Source organism: Ambystoma mexicanum, chromosome 6q, assembly GCF_040938575.1.
Source record: "Ambystoma mexicanum isolate Mex_15411 chromosome 6q, UKY_AmexF1_1, whole genome shotgun sequence".
Taxonomy (NCBI): Eukaryota; Metazoa; Chordata; class Amphibia; order Caudata; family Ambystomatidae; genus Ambystoma; species Ambystoma mexicanum.
Genome location: NC_090937.1, coordinates 30454626 through 30474790, shown reverse-complemented (window position 1 = coordinate 30474790; position 20165 = coordinate 30454626). Strand labels below are relative to the sequence as shown.

General features: G+C 47.7%; 1 protein-coding gene across 5 annotated transcripts in view; it reads left to right on the top strand.

Moving 5' to 3' along the window:
• WDFY3 (WD repeat and FYVE domain containing 3) overlaps positions 1 to 20165 on the top strand; it is a 2538776-nt gene that overhangs the window by 1915877 nt on the left and 602734 nt on the right. For all 5 annotated transcript variants that reach the window (XM_069630405.1, XM_069630406.1, XM_069630403.1 and 2 more), the window contains one exon: positions 347 to 495. In XM_069630405.1, coding sequence (XP_069486506.1) covers positions 347 to 495 — 149 coding nt within the window. The remainder of the gene's footprint in view (positions 1 to 346; positions 496 to 20165) is intronic.

Below are 20165 nucleotides of genomic sequence, written 5' to 3'. Positions count from 1 at the left end.
CTGAAATCCTGTGAAGCAGTCATGACAAACCAACAGTTTTGTCTAGAGGTATTAAACATTTGCCAGGTACTGACATATGCCAAGGTAATTGTTCCATTCTGTTGGGATCTTATGGCCAGGTAGTACCATTTTATCAGTGCCTAGCAAATGCCTATCCCACACCTAGCCTAAAGCCCAAATGGTTGGCTTTGCCAATGCTTGTTGCAGTAGCAAGTGATTTATTTCTCTCCATAGCCATTTAACAAGGTAAGTGTATTTCTAATGAAGAACAAGCCTTCATGGCATTAATAGTACATCTTTTAATTCCTGATGAGCCTTATTTATCACTGCTTGGTTTCCCCTACAGATTCAGCACATGTACCGCTGTGCCAGAGTTCAAGGGCTTGACACCAGCGAAGGGCTTCTCCTCTTTGGAAAAGAGCATTTCTATGTGATTGATGGTTTTACGATGACAGTCAGCAGGGAGATCCGGGACATTGAGACGCTGTCACCAAAGTAAGTAATCGCTAGTAAAAGTTAGCTTCTTTTAGTAACACGCAGGCATCATTCTTGTCCGTCAGAGGCTTGCTTTGAATAGCTTGCAAAAGTGACACGCAACTACAAAACATTGTATCTCTGAATTGCCATAGCCAAGAAATGTAATGCTTTGACTTTCAAGAGGAGATTTTTGAGAAGTTTGCTCTTTTTGATGCTTGATCCAATATATGTGTATTTGGTGAGAGTTAAATTGTACATTATTAGTTCGATAGTGTGGTCAATCTGGTTCTATATCAGTAACCAGACTGGACTCTGTGTGATGGTGCATGTTTCGCATTCTTTGAGTCTTTCTTTTTTTGGTCGGAGGTTTCCCCCCTTTATTTTCCATTTCACCTTTTCCCTTTACAGTCGGTTTGTTTTAATATATGTATGTGGTGCGTTTAATTCTGTATGTTACATTTGCACTGATCCAAAGACATACTGCAATGGGTGCACCGATGTAATATGTCGGTGTTCATTTCTGCTTTTGTAATGGGCCTCATTCCTTTCATAATTTGACGTGCCTTACTTGTGTGTTAGAATGTTTGTATTTATGCTAGATGTAAACATTGTGTTTCATATCCTTCATCAGCTGATGCACCCTCACCAGTATTACTCCCATCCCTTGTGTGACATTACATGATGGGGACCCAAGACTCACAACAGTAGAACACAAGTTAAATGCAATAAATAGTTTTGGGTCATTATGGACCACACGCATACTTTAATGCTCCTCCTGAGTCAAATGGCCACAGAAGACAATTTCACGACGACAGTGAACCCCAGATTTCAATGACCATATACTATGTTTTCTGTTGCCAATATTTTAAAATCATGATTTTAGTTTGTTGCATGCGATTCCTATTCTAGCTTGCCAGGAAATTGATAGGAAGGTTTGGTTTCTATCCCTAGATGGCCAATGGCACTTCACACTCTTGGACTACAGGCTTTACTATTTTGGCCATGCCAAGGCCCCAAAAATCAATCCACTGCAGAAGAACAGACAAACAATTGAGATAGGCCACTGTGAAATAAGAATGTTTTGACATTATGTGGGCCCCTATTAAGCTTGGACCCTACCCCTTTGGGACTTACTTCACCATTCAAAATGACCATAAGCCCTTAACGTGGCTGATGAACATGAAGGATGAGAATCCTTAACTACTCAGGTGGTCCATAAGCCTTCAAGGCTTTGTAAATTTGATCAACACTGCTTCTTTTCACTCTTCAAGGGGAAATTAATATTCTGTGAACAAGAGCTAAAACCCTGTCCTGGGTGTCAGGCACCACTCGATAGGCAGAAACTACCACTGGGGAACCAGGACCAAGTAGCCAGCTGACTGCAAATCTAACTTCCACATGGGATGCATACGTAACCTTTTTGCCCATTATGTATGATCCGTTTTGTTTAAATATGACCTAGATATGTCCTAACTGTTCTTTACTTACATTCTCAAGGTTAATTTCACATAGGCAGGTTTGTAAGGCACCAGTTGGCCTTCGAACCCAAATGTATCTACTGGTAGCCAGATGTTGGTATCAAGCTAACCAGGCTCTGTGAGGCTAAAAACTTGAGCAAAGTCGCTCTCTGCAATCTCAAACCCTGCTCTTCAAATTCTTTCTGCAATCTACGCCACATGTTAATAGCTAAAAAAAATCACTTGATTGTCCTGCTTCTTTAGAGTATGACATAATCTACTCCGTTCATCGTAAATCCCCAAGTTGTATTTGTCCATATATTGTTGTCTCAGGTCAGCCGTACCAGTGCAATACAATAGATGTTTTTGTAGTTTCAACAGTATCCACACCCTTACAGGTACGACAGATCCTGTCAGGCTGAGGGTTGTTTGTCCATGACCACAGCACCTACAATGTAGGCAACAAATAAAATGTAAGTTACAAGTAGATGCGTCTTGGAGTAGGGAAGGGAAATTCATGTACATATTTTGGAATATCCCCAGGCTGGGGCACAAATGGTATCCGATATGTTCAGCTGATGCAAGGTCATAGTGTTTATGGTACAATATTTGGTCATAACAAGTGAAAATGTTTTATAGAGTGGAGATGGTAATACTTCATAAATGCAGTATTGCAGAGAATTGATTGGAGTCTATGTTTTGATGTAAGATATATTTGCTGCAGATTTTTGTAAACATTTACCCTCCATTCTATGAAGAAACACCATATGTTTAATAGGTCAGATAGCTGAACAATACATGATCACAATGGGCAGTTTTAATTTATATGTTTCAATAAGCAGTCGCAAACTGTACCCACCATATTAACACAATTGATGCTTAAATACTGTCCTTGTTGCACACATTTACGAGTTAGTAGCAGTGTTAAGGATTTGTCAATTGTGTTACCAAGGTAGGAGTACTGAGTGACGGAATCAAATTTTTTAGGATTTATATGCCAATTATAACAAGGGGTTCACCTTAAATTAAAAGTCATTACTTTAGCATGGCTAGATTTATGATTAAGCCGTGAAGATTGGAATAATCATAAAAAGCACAAATCATGGATTTTAATCCCCCCGGAGGGCAATCAAACAATACAATATCATCTGCATAACCCATGCACTGTAGTTGTATTACTACCTAACCGTGCTGAAGAGGGATGCAGAATTTCTAATGAAACCTGTACACCAGAAAGATAAAGATTATGTAAGAGGCGCAAGATTTTCATGTTGCCGCTTTCCCTCCATAGACATCCATTGGGCACCACAACTTTCTACTATTGTCTGTAACCTGTTGTGAATTTTGGAGATAAGTGGAGCCTTTTTACTTCACTTGCCTTGCCCAGCTCTTCTGTTTTAGAGGCACTGATCAGTCCCTATCGCTATCAGTGAAGGAGAACTCTGTTCGCCATTGTAAAATGTTGTTAATTTTTCTCTGCATGCATTACTTTACTGTGAACTGCGCTAGAGACACTGTGTCCCTATAACATTATTTGTAACTTTGTGGTTACTTATATGGTGTGTCCAGGATGGCCTTGTGGCAGGGGATACATTTCTACCGTTTACATTATTATATTTTGCACTTTTACCAACTAGTGCATTTAGTGCCAACTAGTGTACTATTTACTCTAAAATGGCTGTGCCATAAGATTTCCGCCTGTCCTTTGGCCATCTTCTAGTTTGGACTTCTTTCTGCTCTCCCATCAAAGCAGTGGGCAGAATGCGGGGGCTGGAACTGTCTGGTCCCAGTCCACATCCATGCTAGAATGCCTGTTGATGGGCAGATGTGTTGGCCAGAGGCTGTCTAGAATTGGTCGGCCCTGTGAGTTTGAATATTGCAGGTCTTGACCTTTGAGTGGCTCAGGGGCGACTCCAGCTCGAATACTGGATAAAAGGGGACACACTGCTATGAAGAGGAGCATCTTGCTGAAAACCCCGAACTCGTTGTTGGAAGACAGCCAGCATTGCTTTCTTCACCCGTCTGGCACAGCCCTGCTCCTTTGCTGATCCTCACTAGTCCTTCATCAGTGCTTCGACTCCTTGACTGGTGGGAACAACCTGTTCTGACCTGTGCTTTTGGGTCCTGCCTTTGGAAGCCTTCGTAAGTGTCCTGGATCCATCCCGTCAGCTATCATCTTCTACCTAGTCTACCTCGCTCGCTGCATCGCTCATCGCCCTGAGTTGAGCCTTGCTACTCCAAAGATCCTCGACTTTGAAACAAGAAGCCTCCCCCTGCAGTTACAGCTTTCGGATATGAAGAGGGGCCTTGCAGGATCAGTTTCTTGGTTTCCGCTATGAGGGTCGCCTTCTACAATCTCTGATCTTTGCCTGCATCGTGTCATGGGCGTCCACTGAGGTATTCAACTATTTTACACATGTTATTTCTCTAGTGGTTACTTAACTTTTTCTTTTTATCTACTTGCTTTGCTATCCTTCAATATTCTGAAACTGACATAACTGTATTCTAAAGTAAAGTGTTATTGCTCTTAGCAAAGCACACCAAAAGTGAATGTGTTTATAATAGTAGTGGATGTTTTAGTGTGTTACTTACCTGTGTTTTTTTTTATTGTCAATAGTTTAATAGAAATGATTGAAAAGCTCTGCAAAAAGGGCTAGGTTTACTAACTGAGGCAAAAAACACTTCTACGAATAAGATTGTATGTGTGGCCCCTTTCTCGAAATACACTACAGAAATAAGAAAATTAGTCAAACATTGCAATCTAATTATTCAGGGGAACAGGACGTCTGACCAACTATCCTCTATTTGCTCTGAAACAAGGCAAAAATATCAGGCAGCTTGGTACATTTAAGATTCTGAGAAACAAATCCCACGGTTACATACAACACTCTTGAAGATTGCTTGAACTTAAAGAATCCCCCTTGTGGGGCTTTTTCCGTGTGGCAACTGCAATGTTTATGAATTTGCCATTAAGAACACAGTCTTCATCCACAATGATTTGCATTGGACATTGAAAAACGTTCACATCTGCAACTCTAAGAATGTTATATATTTGGTTAGTTGCCTGTGTTAAAAAATATGTATAGGGATGACAACATGTAAAGTCGCCACCAGGATCAGTGAGCATAGATCCAAACTACAGAACAAAACAATCTCAGCCCCTTTTGTCCAACATTTTGTGGATCACAACCATAATGACCAGGATTTGAAATGGGTGATTATAGACATGTTAGAATTAGATAGACATAGCTATTCCATTTCTAACAGATTACTCAAATTGGAACAAACATGTATTCATCATTTAAAGACACATTAAAACTGGCTTAAACAATTAATACATCGGCTAGCAATATTGTGTTGGTTGACTATCCGGATTATGGCATTCTGTAATTAGCAAGAAAATGATGTCCATAAACATTATTTGTGGGTTCTGTTTGACTTTGTATTGATTTACAAACATGCCTTGGATATACTGGTGAGGAGTTTAGTTGGTAAGATCAACTTTATTCATGAATCCATCAAACTTGGCTACGAGGTGTTGCCATTGGCAGTAGTCATATACATTCTAGCTCGCTTGGTATCAACCGTGCGAAAGAAAAAACAAGGTTACACCACTTGCTGTCTCACAACGCGGCGAGGTTGCGATGTTTGAGAACGTGCACTTGAAGAACACACAGGTAGATGAACCTCTTCCTACTAAAGGCAACAATGCACATCTCAGAAAGAATAGAGCTTCACTGAGGCTGCCAATTACATATGACTACATGTTAGTAACAGTCTGTTCTGTCTTGCAGGTGGAATTTGCAGCATGAAACTAGACATGAATTAAGAGGAATGCTGCCTTTTCATTTTCCTTTCCAAACGTGGAGTTTGGTTGACTCCATGTTTGGATACCTAGTAATCATTGTTAAAGGATAAGTGAGCATGATATGTTTCTTTCTTCAGAATATGGTGTCTCTCAGGATGCATGCAATTGGGGTTTATCCGGCTACCACATGGTATTAAGAAAATGTTCCATTTCCCAAAGCACCTTGCAGCTGACTAGGTGCGCGCTGATAATTTTTTATGTTTAAATTGATCTTTTTGGAATGACGAATTTGTATGTGAGATAAGGAGGTGTGAAAATCAGCTCATAAAATGATTCCTAAATGGTTTATAGATTCAACAAGAGTTTCTCCCTTAATCAAAATCAAAACGCCCTGAAGAAGGCTGAACCAAAGAACTAGGGGACCCGCACAGCCTACACTTAAGTTGGCACACAAATGAGAAAAGGAAAAACAACAGTAGTAACCAACGCTTACATTAATACAGTGGATTTGCCATAGAACCTGGTGTTATAAATCAATGGAGACACATGTCAAAAGCTACATTTTCTGGTTTACCTCAGTGTGTAAACCACTCCGTATTTTTTGTATAGGATATAGTATGTTGTCTGGTTGTATAGTTTGTTTAATGTATGTTTTATGTTGGACAACATGTGTGTTCCATAATGTGTTACGGGAGGAATGTTTTTACATGTAGTTAATGTGGCGATTTGTGTAACAATGTTACAAAAAATTCATAAATACAAACAATTTTCTATAATGAGTACATTTAAAATAAGAAAAAAAGTTTGTTTGCAAGGTTTGTATTTTTGATACAAAATTCAATGCATATATATTTGTTTGAAAATCACATCAAAGCAAAACGATTAGGATCCCTCCGGCCTCAATAAATAGCAGTTTTTTTACATTCTGCCTAACGTATTAAGAGTGGTGTGTGTGTGTCTCTGCATCCGTCCGTCCACAGGGCTGATTCATAAAATCCATCTCAACAGCCACCGTCCCCATCATAGGGGAGAATTCACTAAATTCTCAAGAGCCACAAAGTAAAACATTAGTATCAGAAACTACCCCCAGCTTCCAAAATGGTGACTACTTTTATCTGTTTATCCAGTCATCTAAGATCTGTGGTTGTGCTCTCGGGTACAGTAAGTATTTCCTCTTTGTTCTCTAGCCAGGTAAGTCAATAAAGGCTTTCATTTATTCCAAATGACGTTCAGTCATCATTAATGTCCGCAGAAAAAATCTTCATTGCTCATAAAACCATAGCTTCTTTCACCATATATTTATATTCAGAGGGGCAGTTTTTCCTTCAATTCACTCCCAGCATGAGCATGGCTGCCAATAACAAGATGGTAGCAATCTTTCTCATTGGTAAGTGCGAAGGATATATTTGTTTCACTGGCAATCCCAGCTGGGCAATCCCTGGCTCCCATGGGAAGTGCACTCGCGGCATGTTCGAGATCACCTGAAGGAAATTCTTCAGAAATTACATCAGCTACATGCATACTTACTATATGTGCAGGAGAATGTCCACTCCTCCAAAGCATCTCCAATATTTATCCTGCACACCCAGAGTTCTTTTCGCTACTGTTGTGCGAGTCATTTAGCCCGTATAAAGTAATTTCGAGGGGATTGGGTCCTCCGACGTATTCCATATCTATGACAGGTAATGTCCACAGCTGTGCTGCTTTAGAAAATCTTCGGCGTCTGCGTCCTGCGTCGATGATGTTGATGTGCCGTCCCCGAGGACCTCCTCCGACGGCCGACGTCACCCGATGTGATAAGTAGGACGCACGACGCCCATAGCCTCAGTTTCGTTTTTTCCGCGAACGTGTTCACTTCGTGAATCTCGGTACGCCTCGACTCTTTGGAGTTTGCTGTTTTCTTCTCGGTTCGTTGAACCTGTTCGGTTTTTTGTGAAGACCTGTTTGTGGCGATGTCTACTTCATCTTCAACCCCGCGTCCGGGCTTCAAGAAATGCGGGGACTGTGGGTCCAAGATGTCGGTCAAGGACTCGCACGACGCCTGCCTCTGGTGCCTCAGGGAGGCCCACGATACGGACGACTGTGTCGACTGTCAGTCGCTCACGGCCAAGGCCTTGTTGGAACGCAAGAAGAAGCTGTCTGTAGGTCGGGTGTCTAAGCCCCGTAAGTCGAGGACTACAGGGCTTTCGACGGATGATTCGAGAGGCGACTCTCCGCGTCATCATCGGAAGTCCAGTGGGTCTCCTTCCAGGAGTCGGTCTCGCCACTCCTCCGCCTCTTCGAGGCATTCCCGGAAGCGCCGGCATTGGTCACCTTCCCCGTCCTCTTCTGAGGACTCCGCCCATCGGCGGGTCGCTTATCCCACCATGCAAGCGACACCGGAGGAATGGGCTTCCTTTGGGAAGCAGATGCTAGCGATTCTTGAATCGCAGGGCACCGGTCCGTCCGCGCCTCCGAGTGGGGTTGGCCGGCACCGGTCGAGAGACACCGCTCGTACGCCTTCGGGCTCGGGTGTTCGGCACGGCTCGCGGGAGATGTCCCGCTCGGACAAGGGTAGCTGTTCTCGCCATGCCCGTTCCAGGTCCCGGTCCTCGACATGCTTGAGACCGCGTGATCATGTGCCATCTTCGAAGAAGACGTCGACGCCTGTGGCGCCGAGGTCGTCGATGCTGTCGGCGCCTAGGTCGTCAAGAGACACGCTCGGAGCTCGACGCCTTTCGAGGCGGTGGTGTTGGAGGGGCCCTGTGGCACGGGGTTAGCCCCTAGAAAGGCTCTGGCTAAGGTCAGACACAGATTTGGTCCCCAGATGGCTTCCTCTCACCGCCTGGAGTACATTTCAGAAGGTGATGAAGGCTCTGATGAAGGCTTGGTTCCGGTTACGGTACCAGATGTGCTTATCTTGGGCCATAGCCAGTTTGATGACCTGAGGCAGTCACTGCATGATGCCAGTGGACTGGACACCTCTCCGGAGGTGGAGTTTTGTAGGCAGGAGCCTGGCACTCATGCCGATTCTTCATATCAGCGCCTTATGTCTCGGGTCACCGAGTACTTGGGTTGGTCGGCTCCCCCAGGGGAGTTCATTCAGGATGATCTCACAGACATTCTTGGTCCCCCCACTGACCCGGTATTGCCGTTTCATATGGCTCTGCAGAGAAGGGTGGCGGCGGCTTGGACTGCTCCGGAGAGTATCCCGGCAGTGGACAAGTCTTTGTCTCGAAAATGCCATCCAGCCAGTAGCGAACCTTGCTACTTGTCCAGGCACCCCACTCCGGAGAGTTTGGTGGTGCAGGCGGCTACGGCCCCGGCAAAACAGGCGGCGTATCCTACCATCCCTCCGGATAGGGACGACAAACGTTTTGACGGCTGGGCGAAGACAGTGTTTTCTTCAGGGGGTATGGCGCTTTAGGCGGCCAACTCCATATGTGCCTTGTCTCGTTTCACACACACTCTGTGGAACTGTGTTGCATTAGCGGCTGAAAATATTCACGAAGGGGACGAACGGGATGGTTTCCTTGCTATGGTTCAGGATGGCAAGGATGCCATGTGTGAGGCCGTTCAGTCGGGTTTGGACATGGCAGATTGCGTCAGCCGGTCCATGGTGGCGAGCACCATAATACGCAGGTTTGCGTGGTTGCGGAAGTCTGGGTTCGCTCCTGATGTGCAGTCCCGGCTCCTCAACATGCCCTTTGACGGTGAACATCTTTTTGGCAGCAAGGCTGACGAGAGCCTTGAGAGGTTGCAGACCTCCAAAGCTGCAGCAAAGTCGTTGGGTGCTGCAGTTCGACAACCTCTGCCTTTTCGTCCTAGGGGACAGCAATGGAGGGGAGGTTCCTTTCGCTATTACTCGTCCTTCAGTAAAGCGAGAGGAGCTAGCAGTCAAAGAGGCCACCGTAAGAGTGCCAGAGGTGGAAACAAGGGTACTCGAGGTGCCAAGGCCGCTCGGGCAGTTGCCTCTTTGCCCTCAGGCAACGCCGCAGCCGCTACCACTCAGTCATGAGGCCAGGTCCCGTGGTTCGCCGGTTGGGGGAAGGCTGGCGCAGCATCTTGTAGAGTGGCGAGCCATTACTTCAGATGTGTGGGTTCTGGAGATCATAACCCACGGCTACTGTCTTCCTTTTCGGCAGAGGCCTCGCGACAATCCACCTGGGAACCTCTCTTTGAAGAGTCCGGATCCGCTCCTTGCGCAGGAAATTCAAGCCCTGCTGGAGAAAGTCGCCATAGAACTGGTGCCTGTAGCGGAGAGGAACAAGGGATGGTATTCCCCTTATTTTTTGATTTCGAAGAAAGACGGGGGATTGAGACCCATCATGGACTTGCACGGTTTGAACAAACTCCTCAGGAAGGACAAGTTCAAGATGGTTACTCTCTCTCAAGTCCTCCAGGCCCTTCAACTTCAGGACTGGTTGGTGTCTCTCGACCTCAAGGACGCTTACTTCCATTTGCCGATCATCCCAAGCACAAGAAGTACCTGAGGTTCGCGGTTGGCAACTCGCACTTTCAGTTTCGGGTCCTGCCGTTCGGATTGACCTCCGCCCCCAGGGTTTTCACCAAGCTCATGGTGGTGGTGGCAGCGCATCTCAGGAAAGGGGGGATTCACGTCTACCCCTACCTGGACGATTGGTTGATCAGGGAGAGCTCTCCCAAACAAGTCCTGGATCATCTGTCCGTCACCTGCCACTCCCTTCACAAGCTGGGCTTCTCCCTCAATTTAAAGAAGTCCCATTTGACACCAACACAGCAGCTCCAGTACATCGGAGCAGTGCTAGACACATCCCTGCGGCAGTGGTTTCCTCCCCAGGTTAGGGCTCTTCACATTCAGCATATGGTGCACAAGTTTCAACTTGCCCAGTATCTCCCAGCGTCCGAGTTCTTGAGACTGCTCGGCCTCATGGCATCCTGCATTCTTCTGGTGCCAGAAGCTCGTCTGCGGATGAGATCTTTGCAGTGGGCTCTCAAGCTCCAGTGGTCTCAGTCGTCCGGCAGGCTGTCAGACCCTGTTCAGGTGCCGCCCTCGGTCGCCCAGGACCTTCTGTGGTGGGTCGTCGAAGGCAATCTGATGAAGGGGGCCCCATTTTGGCTGCCCTGGCCGGAGGTGACGATCGTGACGGACGCATCCCTCACGGGATGGGGAGCTCATGCCAACGAGTTGACAGTCAGCGGTCGTTGGTCTCCGTCGGAGTCCAGACTCCATATCAATCTGTTGGAGCTGAGGGCCGTCAGGCTTGCACTGAAGGCTTTTCTGCCGACTGTGCGAGGAAAGAGTGTCCTGATTCTAACGGACAACACGGTGGCCATGCACTACCTCAACAAAAAGGGTGGGGGGCATGGTCACTTCCTCTGTGCAGGGAGGTGATGCAGCTCGAATTCTGGGCCATCCAGCAGGAAGTTTCGATCTCGGCTGTTCATCTGGCCGGAGACAACGAGACGGCGGACGCTCTGAGCAGGCAGAGCGCGATCTCTCACGAGTGGGAGCTGGCCTACGAGATTCTCCTGGAGATCTTCGCCCTTTGGGGGACCCCTCAAGTGGATCTCTTTGCCCCCAGTGTCAACCGGAAGTGCGAAAGGTTCTGCTCGCGGGAATTTCCTCCAAAAGGAGCCTTAGGAGACACGTTCGTGGTGGAGTGGTCATTCCCACTGCTGTACGCGTTTCCTCCAGTCACCGTCATCCCGCAAGTACAACGGAGGTTCGGTTCCCGGATGATCCTCATTGCTCTGACGTGGGCCCGGAGGACGTGGTACCCGGACCTTCTAGACTTGTCCATCTGCCCTCCACGTCGTCTTCCCTACCGAGACGATCTGCTCTCACGGGAGGGGGGTCAGGTTCTCCATCCAGAGGTCAGATCCCTTAACCTTCACACTTGGCTTCTGAAAGGTTGAGGTATAAGGATTGGGACCTCCCTGAAGACGTGATGGAGGTGTTGCTCTCAGCCAGGCGGTCGGCAACAAAGTCTCTGTACCGTTGCCTTTGGAGAAAGTTCTGCGACTGGTGCAGAGTTAAGAATGTGGATCCTTTTGAATGTGATATTCCCATGGTTTTGTCTTTTTTGCTTTCCTTTGCCCACAGGGGCTTGCAAGTTGGGACCATTAAAGGTTACCTGGCGGCGCTGTCCATATTTAAGCGCTCGTCTGAAGAATGTTCCTATTTTAAGATTCCTTTTAATTTCTCTGTTTTTGAAAGGGCTCACTAATGTGTTCCCTCTGTCACCTTTTCTGGTGCCCGGTTGGGATTTGAACCTTGTTCTTAAGTTTCTTATGGGTGCTCCGTTTGAACCTTTGCATTCTTGCCCTTTGAGACTGTTAACTCTGAAAACTGTGTTTTTGGTTGCGGTTACTTCTGCTCGCAGAGTGAGTGAGTTACAGGTACTTTCAGTTAAGCCACCCTTCACTGTGTTTCATAAGGACAGGGTTGTCCTTAGAGTTCATCCTTCTTTTCTTCCGAAGGTGGTTTCGGAATTTCATTTGAGCCAGAAGGTTGTTCTTCCGGCGTTCTATCCTCCTCCAAATCCTGGTAAGGAAGAGGAGAGGCTCCATAGGCTTGATCCTAGGAGAGTGTTGAGCTTTTATATTTTGCGCATGTCCCGGGTCAGAGTGGACGATCAACTTTTCATTGGTTACGCTGGATAGTGTTTGGGACAAGCTGTGATGAAACAGACTTTGTCTCGTTGGATTATTTTAACTATCTCTGAGTGTTACCGCTTTGCGGGTAAGGACCCTCCAGCTGGCTTGCGGGCCCATTCTACCAGGGGAGTGGCTGCGTCCACTGCCCTGCAGAGGGGTGTTCCTATTTGTCACATCTGTGATGCAGCCACCTGGGCTTCAGTACATACTTTTGTAAGGCACTACTCCCTCGATTCCATCCGAGGGCAGGATCTGGCCTTTGGCAAGGCAGTCCTTTATTCCGCAATTTGAGTGGGCATGCTAAATTTGTGTTCTAAATTCTTTTCCCACCTTGCTTGGTACTGCTTTGGGAGTCTGTCATAGATATGGAATACGTCGGAGGACCCAACCCCCTCGAAGAACAAGTTACTTTCTTACCTGGTAACGTTCTTTGGATGGGATGGTCCGACGACGTATTCCATATCGCTCCCTCCTTACCTTCCCCGCTGCAGAATTTCTTTTGCGATTGCAGCTTGCGTTCCGCAAGGCCTTGTGTATCTGACTGGCAGAAAACTGGTGGCACACGTTCTGGGGGAAAAAACTACAACTGAGGCTATGGGCGTTGTGCGTCCTACTTATCACATCGGGTGACGTCGGCCGTCAGAGGAGGTCCTCGGGGACGGCGCAACAACGTCATCGACTCAGGACGCAGACGCCGAAGATTTTCCAAAGCAGCACATCTGTGGACATTACCTGTCATAGATATGGAATACATCGTCGGACCATCCCATCGAAAGAACGTTACCAGGTAAGAAAGTAACTTGTTCTTCTAGGCCAGGTTTTTATATTGAAACCTTATGTCTTTGACATGTGCCCAAATATTTTGCTAGTCTTGATCTGTGAGAACTGTGTCTGTTGTTTTTCTTTTACCCATGTATTCTCAGGTTTGCTGCTCTTTTGAGGCATTGTATGTTTTAGATACCTGATACCTGAAATTAGAGTTTTTATGGAAGACCTGGTTGGCTATTATTTTCTCAAATTATAGAAGATGTGGATGCATCCTTGCATCCTTGCAGGGGGGGGTAGGACCCAATGACTTAGCGGAAGATATTGAAGTCTGTCAGACTTTTTGCAATTTAAAGTGTGCTATAAAATCCTGAAAGTATTTCAAAACACTGCAAGCCCTTAAACATGTTGGTTATACACTATTCCTTGTTCTCCCTCCACTTCAAAAAGGAGTTGCTCAACATAGCTGGAGCAAATTCTGAGTAACGTTTATCATGAAAAGACTGGAGATAAAGGAGATTAATACGAGGTAGAGTGTCATGTTGCCCTGCAGTTGGTTATCTACCTCATCACTGGATTAATATACAAAGAAATGGCTGCAATGGTTTAGTTAGCCATTTGATTCTCTATAAGTGTTCTCCTTTAACAGCCACATCCAAAGCCCACCATTGTTTCTTTAATTTTGCACCATTCACCTATAATTCTCAGTTGTGTGACCTGATAATATCTTAGGAAGTGGGGAAATCACTGGGCACTCCTTTCTGATCTAGATGTTCGAAATTGCCTTGGATACACTACTAACTCGTTCACCTCCCGAAAGAAATGTCACCACCTCTTTCTGAAGATTGGCCAGATTTGTTTTCTTCCCCTTAAGATGCTAGACATCTTTGCCAAAGAACAGACAGCTCAGGTCTTTGTGCCTTTGACTGGGGTGATGGCGCCGTCAGCTTTGGCTGCAGCGCCAACTGGTCCCACCACTTCTGTTGTGACTGGCAGGTACCCGCTGAGGATCACTCTTGCACACGTGTATGCTGTGTCCTGAACCAGAACACAGCAGAGGTTCCTTGGTGCCGGCAGGTCTCACATTCGGGCGTCAAGGTCTCGCCGCTGGTTCTGGCTTTGTCATCGGCAATCACTGTCATTGACACAGTGGCTCCTCAGGAGTATGTTTCTGCTCCCTATGGACCTCTTCATATCCATGTATAGCATCTTCGAAAAGGAAGGTGACCAGGTCACCTGGTTTCTAGGGAGGTGAGAGATTTCCCATAGGAGTTCTACAGTGAAGGTGGCGATAAACTGGGGTTTGCTGAGGACTGCAATACTTCCCCTGAGTTGAATATTCTGCCGACTCCCTCTGCCGGAAAGCCTCAAGTTGCTTTTCAGCAATGGTTAAAGTGGCTCATAGTCTGGAATGTTCTGCTCTGTCCATATCCAAGGTTCAGTACTAACTAAGATATATTGGACGATGCCCCCAAAAAAGCAATACTCCTATCCTTCAATTCAGCAGTAGAGGCACCCTGTGCTGGAGGTGTGGGAGAAACCTGATTCTGCTATGTCAGTAGTCAGAGTTGGCGAAGAAGCACTGTACTGTGCCATTGGATCCAGGGTCTACCTCCTCTCATGCCTCACTGGAGAGTTTGGTGGTTCAGGCCACGTCAGCTAGCCAGAAGACCTCCCCCTTCCCTTTCACCCAACAGGGAAAGTAAGAGGCTTAACACCTGTGGTAAGATGGTGTTTGCATCGGGCAGTCTTGCCCTACATGCCGTGAATACTTCTTGCAGCAAGACAAACCTTTCTTTTGGCATGATGTGGCCAATGTGGCTGAACACATCCCTGAAGTGGAAATGAGGGAATTATTTCTGTCCTTGGTTACTGACAGCAAGGAGGCTGCCTGCTCGATATTGCAATGAGGACTGGATGCCATGGATTGTGTGGGCAAGTCCATGGCCACGAGCACGGTAGTAAGGCACCACTCTTGGTTGTGGGCATCAGGATTTTCGCCCAATGACCAGGACAAGCTGTTGCACATGCCTTTTGATGGCCAATATCTTTTTGGAGTTAAGGCTGATGTCGCCCTCCAGAAGGTTCAGTCGCTGAAGGCAATGGGTAAATCCTTGTGGCTTGCCGTACTACAGCCCTCCGCACCGTCGTCACAAGAGGCCGTGGTCAGTCTCCTCTGGGAAGACTGCAGGGCAGACTCTTTTCAGAGAGGTATATTTGCCGAGATGGGGCGCGCAGCCACGGCCACTGTCCCCTCTGTGCATCAGGGTGCAAAACCTCAGTGATTGGCTCTGTCACTCAACACAAATAAGTGTTCAGCTCGGAATGGTCAATGACCTCATCCGACGCATGAGCCTGGCAGGTCATTCAAAAAAGGTTATTTCCTCCCATTCCTACAGTGCCCACTGGACCACGGCCCTCAGGCCCCACCACTCCAGGAGGATGTCCATCAACATCTTTCAAAGAGCACATCAAACTGGTACTGTGCTCGGATTAGGCAGCCGATAAGGCCGATGAGCCCACCTATTTTGTGGTGCTGAAGAAAGAGGGGGGCTTGCATCTCATTCTCGATCTGAGGCTGTTGAACTTGTTCCTGTTCAAGGACAAGTTCAAGATGGTCACACTGGATCAGATTCTGCAAGATATGCATAACTGGTTGGTGTCACTGGACCTTAATGATGCCTACTTCCATGTGCCGATCCAGCGGAAGCACAGGAAGTGCCTAAGGTTTGTGGTGGGCCGACATCACTACCAGTTCGGGATCCTGCTGGTCTATCTTCAGCTCCCAGGGTTTTCAATAAATTGCTGGCAGTGGTGGCGGCTCAGGTTGGGATGGAGGGCATTCATGTGTTTCCATACCTGGATGACTGCCTTGTCCGAGCCTGCTTCCCTAGATCAATTGTTGGAGCATCTGGGGGGCGTGGCCAACTAGCACACGATGAGGACGTGATTCCTCGGTGCTCCATGGCCACCAGTTGAATCCTGAAAAAATTCTGCATAATTCGCATCAGATCGAGAAGAAAAGTCACTTTCCTAGTGGCGGACAATCGCGGTCACACATGTCAGAAGTGTGAGCAAGAATCGGAGGAAAGAGCCAGAGATATCACAGACTGACTTGGACTGCACCGGGCGCCAAACCTACATCAAGATGGCCACCGGGTTGAGGGGTGGTAGGAGCCGCCGCGGCCCGTTGGCAAGAGAGCTGTGACTCCCCCCTTCTGCCTACTGCTACGTTTCATTGCAAGTCCGCCAATGGGGGGACCCTGCAACGGAACTGCCGGCTGCTGTTGGATAAAAGGATTGATCCTGCGACCAAACGCGGGACCCCTGCACAGAGGCCGGTTAAGGTCCTGCGCCAAAAGAAGACTCGACCACCGGTGCCGGGACGCGATCCGGTGAGGTGAAGGACTGCATCCTGCCCGGACCCCGGGCATTGCAGGGTCGGCGGGAGATAGACTTGTGGGGGCATCCCTGGCGATCAGCGCCCGCGCGGGGCGCGTGCCAGCCCGGAGTGGAGAGGACTGCCGGAAGCCCGGGAGGCCTGTGTGCAGAGAGGGAGAGCTGAATCTGAGCCGCAGAGGTGAAGAAACCCGCAACCCATGCTGGTGTGATCAGGACTGCGAAGGGTGCACGATCCCGCTTGGTGGTATGCCCGCACTACCCATACCGAACGTGTGCTCCAACACCTAAAATAAAACACGTATCTCGAGCACCACAAACCACTGGATCCAGAGAGGAAGACGACACGGGCACCAGACAACAACCTTCCTGGATAAAAGGCCTATCACCCAATACACCGAGGCACGGCCCCGCAAAACCTCATCCCACTGCAGTCGCATGGCTGAATGGTGCTCAGAGCAGGCATATAGAATAGAGTGATCCACTGTCATAGGCGCTTCGCCCCGCTTGGCTGTATCTACACGCCCACAGAGTCGCCCCCACTGTGAGGAGGGATGGATCCCCATGCCCGATTGTGTAACCAGTGAACCCGAGGAGTGCGCCGACGGGCCTTGGGCCCTGACCCGCGACTAGGAGCGTGAGGCAGGACCTGGAGAGATCCTGCGGGATCGGAGCTCCCTCTCAGAGCGGACCAGACTACAACATCCCGGCCCTGCAAGGGCATTCGCGGGCGCTCCATATCACGTTGAGCGCCCGCCAACATCCTCCACAAAGTCCCGGTAAGGAGAGGGGGAGGTGGGACCCAACTGCCGTATATTGAACTGAAGGCATCATACTGCAAACGGTGGAGATAACTTTCCCCCACCTCTCCCCCATTTGACCCGTTAGTCATCCTGGCCTAGCAAGTAGGCAATCAGAGCTCGTTTTTGCACCGAGAGGGTGAACAAAGGGGCCTATTTGAACTAGCAGGCAGCAGACACCCTGCACGAAATCCCAACTAGCAAAAAACAACAACCAAGAGGAATCTCCTACCCTAAAAGGGAAAAGAGGGGGCCGGTCACTTCGGAGGAGCACTCACAGCATATGATGCAATAACCCCCAAAGCCACTGAGGAGAAACTGGGCAGTCTCAGTAGCTAGCACACACATATAGAGACCCACTTTGTGCACAGCGTGATACAACAACACCTGCAGGAAAGCAACTGGGGGAGTACTGAATTAACTAAATAGCGACCCACAGCGACGAGAGATACAGTCACGATACTGACCTCCTCACATGACACAAGATCCATAGACTAATTCACCCCCACACAGCGAGCTCCAACAAGAAATCCAGTGCCAACATTACAAGCACCTGCTGCAATGGGCAAAGATAAGACCAAAAAGGCGACTAATCAAAGCATGATGGAGCAATATACAACTGCCACCCTGCCCCCGACAGCGGAACCAGGCAGGTCCGAAGACTCTCAAAACCCCGAAGACAGCATCTCCCTCCGAGATGTGATGAACGCCATCTCCAACTCGAGAACCTCTATGGAAGTGAAAATGGATGGCATTTCCACAGAAGGTTCCCTGTTGCGCCACGATCTCCAGAAACTCTCGTCCCGCACCGGAGAGGCTGAGACTCGAATATCTGTTGCAGAGGACGAACTGAGAAATGTGGGTGGGCAAATGAATAGAGCACTAGAACACATCAAAATACTGGAGAGCTGGGTGGAAGAGGGAGAGGGCAGATCGAGAAGAAACAACATCCGCATTCTTGTCCTGCCTGAGAAGGCTGAAGGGGAAAGTATGGAGTTGTTCCTAGAGCAGTGGATCGCTGATCTATTTGCTCCCAAGACCCTATCGAAACTCTTCTCGGTAGAAAGGGCACACCGAGTTCCAACATGCAGACCAACACCTGGTAGCAAAGATCCTAAACTATAGGGACCGAGATGCGGTGTTGCACATGGCCAGGACAAAGGGTGAAATAACATACAAAGGCTCCTGGATAGGCTACTTCCTAGACTTCACTAGAGAAGTCCAAAAAATGAGGCAATCCTTTGACCCCCTCAAAAAACGTCTGCAGTCACTGAACGTGAAATAGGGCCTCCTGTTCCCAGCACAGCTGAAAATATATTGCAACGGCACCACGACACATTTCACAGATCCGAAGGAAGCATGGACCTGGGCAGAGACCAATCTGAAAGGAGACTGGGGTCCACGCAAAAATCGAGAACCAAAGGGAAACAGACCAAGGCTAAATGACCCCCCACAAGAGCTACCTCACCAAGACATGGAAGTGATTCCACAAGAACAAGATGAATAAAGATAAGAGTGGATGAAAGATGTGAATCAACACGACACAAGGGACAATTACTTAACAGCTATAGCAACTTGCGTAATGTATGCTGGCGGCCCACAGTCCGGCACGGCACAACCCCCCAATAAAACACAAACTACATGCTGAGATATTTCTAATACTATAGAGATCTTAGCACTTAAGATTAGTTCAACTAGTTAAATGTTTGTTCAGTGGGCGACAGATGCTTCAGTTGGGGATGGAGTATGGGGAGGGGGAGTTGGGTGTTAAACAGGTATTTAATTGACATTTGGCGCAGCAAAATCACAGTTAGTGGAGGGCACATGAAGATTGCAGGAGATAACGATCCTTACGTAAAACTACATCCAAACACCAATGGCCACAGCTGGAAATAACTTAAATAAACTCTCCTTCATGACATGGAACGTAAATGGCCTGGGGAACAGCATAAAACGAAGGCTAGTAACACAATACATAAATTGTCATGAACCGGACATATTGCTGCTCACCGAAACTCACTTGGCAGGCACTGAATGCCACTTCTTCAAGAGAACAAAGGACAGGATGGCAATCCACCAGGCTTCTCCATGGGCTCGAGAGGAGTACTGATCTTGATACACAAAAGAATCCCAATTGACATAGCCAACGTAACCCAAGATCCGAGTGGTAGATTTGTTCTCATTCAGGGCACATTATGGAATCAAACGCTAGCCATAATAGCGGTTTACTCGCCCCCGGCACTCATGAAAGCCTTGCTGGAAGAACTCACTCAGTTAATAGCCAACAATCCGGCAGATACATTAGTGGCGGGCGGAGACTTCAATGAAGTGATGAATATCGCAGATGACCGCACACATATAAGAGGGAGAAACCCGTTGATACCATCCAGACTTGACACTTTTACATCAGCACTGGGCCTAAAGGACGCATTGTCAGACCTGCATCCAACGGAGAGGCAATTCTCGTTTCACTCGGGCGCACACGCGTCGATGTCTAGATTAGACTACTTCTTCCTCCCCGGCGATGTTGTATACAAGGTAGCGGATGCAACTCTACATCCTCGTGGAATATCAGATCACTTCCCACTCACGATGCTCCTGGAAACGGAGAGACCCCGGCCTCTGCTGAGATGGCGATTAAATGCATACTATCTAGGATTCCCGGAACTAACGGAGAAACTCCGGGAAGCGACTGCAAACTATTTCGAGCTGAACCAAGACTCAGTGGCTGACAAAGGGATAGTGTGGGAAGCATACAAGGCGACGCTAAGAGGTGAAATACTGAGCTGGACAACAGCACACAAGAAGGCATATAAGAAAGATGTAGACGAGGCAGAAGCA